General features: G+C 43.3%; 1 protein-coding gene across 1 annotated transcript; it reads left to right on the top strand.

Annotated features, from left to right (window-relative positions):
* The first annotated feature begins 408 nt into the window (after positions 1 to 408).
* Positions 409 to 1,407, top strand: LOC144762736 (trace amine-associated receptor 3-like). The gene has a single exon (XM_078647987.1). The coding sequence runs from the start codon at positions 472 to 474 to the stop codon at positions 1,405 to 1,407; it is 936 nt and encodes a 311-aa protein (XP_078504113.1). The 5' UTR covers positions 409 to 471.
* The last annotated feature ends 4,845 nt before the right edge of the window (positions 1,408 to 6,252 follow it).

Here is a 6,252-nt window from a genome sequence, read left to right as displayed (position 1 = left end):
AATATGAAGTTCAAAGACAAATTTAAAGACAAAAATGTTTTTTTTAAAATTTAGGATAATATAAACGTTACCCTTATTTTGGTTACTTTTCTAGATTATTTTACCTGTGTCTAATGCTGGTTTCGATTTGCTTTTTGCAGAAAAACCTCCCCCTTAAAGGCATTTCCACGACACACTCTTCAAGGTAAATTAGCAATGTCCGCCTGCCAGCTCCTAGCTTCACACAGTTTAGTATTTTTTTCGTAAAATATGTAACTAATGTTTCCTTTTTTCCTTAATATTAGAATACTTGCTATATGCGACAAGAGCAATACTAAGAAAATAGAAGGAAGACAGTCACTTTTCTCGATCAGTTCAAGGAGAAAGACTATGGATGCGTCTAACCGCACTAATGCCTTACTCAACTGCTCTCAGTTTGGGAATGTCTCAATATCCTGTCCCAGCCACATCAGGTCATTCGGTGTTCGTATCATGATGTACTCGCTCTTTGTTGTGCCAATTACAATCGCTATATTGGGAAATCTCGCCATCATGATCTCCATATCCCACTTCAGGCAGCTTCACTCCCCAACAAACTTCCTTATCCTCTCACTGGCCGCCACCGATTTACTTGTTGGGTTCATCGTTATGCCATACAGCATGATCCGGTCTGTGGAGAAGTGCTGGCCATTTGGTTACGTGTTTTGCCGAATCCAATACAGCTTTGACTTGATGTTCACCTTTGCCTCCATTTTCCACCTGTGCTCAATTGCTATTGACAGGTTTTATGCAGTGTGTGACCCCCTACGGTATTCTACAAAAATGACAATGCCTGTGATAAGGGGATTGGTTGTGTACTGTTGGTCATTGCCAGCGGTGTTTGCGTTTGGGGTGGTTTTCACTGATTCCCAAGGGTCTGGGATAGAGGGATACGAAACACTAGTTTTCTGTTTTAGTGTGTGCTCAATTACATTCAACAAATTTTGGAGCATTGGGATGTTCCTTGCATCCTTCTTTGCTCCATCGTTCGTCATGGTTGGGATCTATATAAAAATCTTTGTTGTGTCGAAAAGGCATGCACACATTATCAATAAAATGTCATCAATGGGGAAGGATGAAGCAAACCACAATCTCTCCAAAAAAACTGATAGGAAGGCAGCCAAAACATTGGGTATAGTTATGGGTGTATTCTTAACATGCTGGTTTCCTATTTTTACTGTAGCTTTACTCGAGCCTTTCTTGGGGTTGTCCATGCCAGAAGACTTGTTTGAAGTCTTAATGTGGTTGGGGTACATTAACTCATCATGCAACCCGCTGATATATGGTTTCTTTTACCCATGGTTTCGCAAAGCACTTTGGTATATTGTCTCAGGGAAAATATTTGATTCACAATCCTGTACAGCTACCATGATGACTGAAAACTATTAAAATTACTACTCCTTATCTCAAGCAACGAGCAAGTATTTGTATCTATGTATCTAACCATTGCTCTTTCTGTCCATCCATCTGTTGCTCTCTCTGTCTATCTGTCGCTCTATGTCTGTTGTTGGTGTATCTGTTTCTTTAAACATGTATCCACTCATCCATCTCCTCATTCATCCAGCTATCTTTAGGTCTTCCTTTTTTCATGGTATTTTTCTATCTATTTTTATGGGTATGCTCTCTTTCTGTATAGCAACCATCACCATCTCATATTAGCTGGCAAGAATGTACAGTGAGATAACACTTGCCCCTGCTGTTTAAAGTGGTCTGACTTAGACAAGTTTGAATGCAGGAAAACAGACTCAACCTACCACTATTGCGAGGTTGGTAAGTTAAGTACCATTACATTAGGTGATAATACATTGTATGTGCCGGGCATTGAAATGGCCCAATTGCAGTATCCACATTGTTCATAAACCCTGCCTGTTAACATTTGTTCTTTCCTATTGCAAGGCAAAGATGCAAATGCACATAGAACTATCCTCTACTTTCTAGCATAAAATCGTTAGGAATCACCAGCAATTCTTAAAGGGGTGAGCAAAAGCAGTGCTGTCTGGTGCTCCCCAGACAAAATTGGGAAACACACCAACTGAATATATTTCTGAAGAGAAGGCTAGTTGCATTCAGAACATTCTGTCATTGATTTGAATTGAATGGACCACTCAAGTATCTGTGTGCTGCTGCAGTGAATATCTGAGCGAGTCTACCACAAAGCCATCAGCTTGCTTATCAATAACACTGCATAGTCTATTTTGGAGTTAATTTTGCAACCATTGGAGCGATTGATTTTGGATGTGGGATGAAAGTGCAGATGCCTACTTATACTATGCAAAGAGGGAAGCTATGGTCAGCCTTCTTAAGCCGATAGCTTATTTGGATCCACTTGTCTCAACCATTGGATTGAGAAATTGTCAAACCCACTGGGTAGTTCTTAACCGCTGTTTGGTGCATCATTTTAACTCCTATCGAGTGTTTGAACACAACCTCTGCAGCCATCATCACTATACTACATCACCACCAATATCACACCACAAACCAATACCACACCATCAACAATAACAATCATCAACAACACCACCACCACTACCTTCAGTATTGCTACAGGTATCTCAACTGATACCATCACCAACAATACCACTACTACCGATAATTGGTGACATAGTCTTTTGGAGATTGGTGGTACAACTACCAATACTACAACAACACCAATACCACCAAGAGTAACACTATCAGTAATAACACCACTGTTAGATCAGGCATCATTGACATAGCTCCCCCTGCCTTTTTACCTTTTGACCTGTTTTGCTGACTTCATTTTTGCTGGCTTTAGGATTAAGGACACTTTACCACTGCTAACCAGTGCTAAAATGCATATGTCTGTACTCAAAACATGGCAACACTGGCTTTTCCACAATAGCCATATTTAAAGTACCTATAAGCCCCTAGTAAAGGGCACTATATGTGCAAAGGGCCTGTACATGAAATACTACTAGTGAGCCTGCAGCACTGATTGTACCACCCACTCAGTAGCCCTTTAAACACAGATCATGCTTGCCACTATGTAGCCTGTGTGTGCAGTTTTAAACTGTTATTTCGACCTTGCATGTTAACCTACTTGCTTGGGCCAAACCTTCCCCTTTATTACATATAAGACACCCCTAAGTAAGACCCGAGGCACCCTTATGGGCAGGGTGCCGTGCATTTAAAAGGTAGGACATGTAATTTTGAGTTTTACATGTCCCAGTTGTGAAAAACTGCAAAATTTGTTTTTCACTACTGCAATCTCTCCTATAGGGATTGCCTTTAAACACCTTTTAAGTGCAATTTCCAATTGGGTTGGACGCCAGCTGGGCTTGTGCCTTTCCTTCAGACAGTCACACAAAGGGAGAAGGGGTTTTACATTTGCATACTAATGGCCAGTCACCAGGCTGATGGACCTCCCTAAGGCAGATTGGGAGGGAGGAGTTGACACTTGCACCTGAATAGGCTGTGCTTGTCCCTACACAAAGAGCTGCATAACCACTGTAGTGAGTCTGGAGCCAGGGCAGGGACTTTTTGATTGTTAAAGGCCTCTTTGATGTATCCCCCACTTTCAAGAAATGTTTGTGTATAAGTACTGGATCCCTGACACCACCAAATCAGAACTTTGTTGGAACTAAGGACATTCTGCCGGGAAGAAGAGCTGCAGTGCTGTACGAAGGACTGCCACTTTGCTACCTGCATTGCTGTGTTGGCCTGCTGCCTGCTGATTGCTGTGCTGTGCTGTGGGAGGGATTGCCACTTTGCTACCTGCTCTGCTGTGTTTGCCTGCTGCCTACTGCTTCTTGCCTGGGAGTGAGAGGAAATGGATCTCTACATCGTTGAACTAAAGACTCTCCAAGGGTTTGCTGGCCTGCCTACTGCTCTCTGAAGTCTCAAGATCACAAAAGACTTCTTGCAACTCTGCTGGTGCTGCTGGACTCTGCCACCTATGAATCTTACCCTTGCCTGCGGATGCCCCCCCCCCAGTCCTGGGCCTCAGAAGCGGGTTCTGCAGCTGTTTTCTGCAAAACTTGACCCAGTGACCCTTTTGCGATGTTTGGAACCAACGCAGTGCCCTTTGACGCTGATGCAGTATCGAATTGACTATGATGTGGGTCCCGTTTGCGAGATATGATGACGACGTAGAGCATATCTGAAGACTCTGCTGCACGGCCTAACTTCGACACCACGCGGATCCTTCCTCACCGACTGCAAGGCTCAACCTCAACTCATCGATCCTACTGCTGAATCAGATCTAACACAGGGAGTCCTCAATGCCGCTGCTTGCTCCATACAAAGTGCTTACTCAGCAGGCCCTGGATGGGTCCTGTAGCCGGCCTGCCCTCTATCGCAGTCATCCTGAACTCTGGATTTACCCCAGTCTAGTGTGACCTCAAGTAACCTTTTAGCGTTATTGACTTCTAAGAAGAGTTTTGGATTTAATCGTTAAAAATTCATACATAGACTTCTACTGAAAGGATTTTTTGGGGGTTTTGGTCTTGTTTTAATCAGGTAAATAGTCTCTATTTGTCTACACTGGCGTAGAGTCTTTGTGTGTGTTTTTACTGCGTTACTGTAATTAAAGTGTGCACAAAGACTTTACACATTGCCTCTTAACTTAAGCCTGTCTGCTTTGTACCAAGCTACCAGAGAGTGAGCACAGGTTAATTTAAGTGTTGTATCTGATTTACCTTGACTAGGATTGCAGCTCCTGCTTGGACAGGGTGTATACTCTGCCAAACAGAAACCTCATTTTCTAACAACCACCACCAATATCATCATCACATCAATACTGCCAGTACCACCAAAACATCAATACTTGCACCAATAACACTAATGGGCTGATTTCTATATTGGGCGGAATTGCTTTTGCCTGACACCGACTAGGTCTTGGGACCAACCGACACCCGGTCGGTGGTCTCGATTGGCCCATTACAATGTGGCCAAACACTGTTCGGTCCCATTCTCCCTTTTCTCAATGGGAACCCATGTTACGGCCGTAAACCGGCCATAGCACAAGCTCCCATTGAGAAAAGGGAGGTGCAGTTCATCCCTGCACCCCGTGGCAGAAACCGCAAGGTGCCTGGCACAGGGTGCAGGGATCAACAGGGGGGTGCCATAGGTGCCTGGCCCACAACCGGAGGCCGCAAGTACAATGGGGCTCGGCTGGGGGCCCCAAGCACTCTTTCATACATGGTTTCTATGTTGGGCATGCCGGCATGGAAACCATGCTGGAAACAGTGCATCGTAATCTCAAGTGCGGAAAGGGGCGCTCTTGAGATTACTGGCCAGCTTCCATTTGGCCAACTGACTCCTTGAGCCCATCCAAAGCCAGCCGGAATGACCAGCCAGTTTGGATTCTGACGGTCTAGTTCATAATTAGTAGTCAGAAAGTAAACCGAGCGGCCCATTACGATGCAGCCCTGAAGGCTCCAACCGTTGGTCGGAGCCTTTTACGGGCTGCATCATAATCGGCCAATAAATAGCGCCAACACAGCAATACCTCAAATAAAACCAATAATACCAATATTGCCATTACCACTAACACCACCACTAAGGCCAACACTTATACGTTCACCACCAATATCAACCACCAGCAATCCCACTAATACAGATGGCACTCCACCAATATCACTAGCACCAAGGCAATTATTATTATTGCCACCATCACCCATACCATCACCATTAGCATAAATTCCACCATGATCAGCACCACCAGACATCATCAGTCCCAACAGTACCATTGCTACCATTATGAATGCAGCTAACTATACCACTACCAATACCACAATCAGCACCACTTTTACTAACACAAATGCTACCACCACAAATACCATCAATACCAATAACATTAATACCACTGCCAATATCAATGCCAACATTAAAATCGCCATCAATACCACCACCATCAATGCCACCACCACCGATACCACTAACACTTGTAGAACACCACCACCGCAACCACTATTAATATCAAAAGACAATACTGTCAACACTATCACAGTGCCAATTCCACCCTCTATATCATAAAACTTCCACCAATATCACTGCTAATTCCACCAGTACAATCAAATGTATTTTCCTAAGCACTTCCAGCTCCTTGGAATAAAATATTATGTGCAAAAAAGTTCCCATAGTAGTTTACAAATGCAAAATATATCTGACTACCTTTAGGAAACAATTAAACATGAACATTTCACAACTGGTAAAAGTGAAAAATCAGTCATATATAAATATTGAACGTTGAATTTTTATATCTTATGAAAGAGT

The sequence above is a fragment of the Lissotriton helveticus genome, chromosome 6 (genome assembly GCF_964261635.1).
Source record: "Lissotriton helveticus chromosome 6, aLisHel1.1, whole genome shotgun sequence".
In the NCBI taxonomy this organism is placed as follows: domain Eukaryota; kingdom Metazoa; phylum Chordata; class Amphibia; order Caudata; family Salamandridae; genus Lissotriton; species Lissotriton helveticus.
This window is presented reverse-complemented; position numbering and strand designations above follow the sequence as displayed.

Excerpts from the sequence above, each read along its gene's own strand:
- LOC144762736 (XM_078647987.1), top strand. The coding sequence starts at position 472 with ATGATGTACTCGCTCTTTGTTGTGCCAATTACAATCGCTATATTGGGA.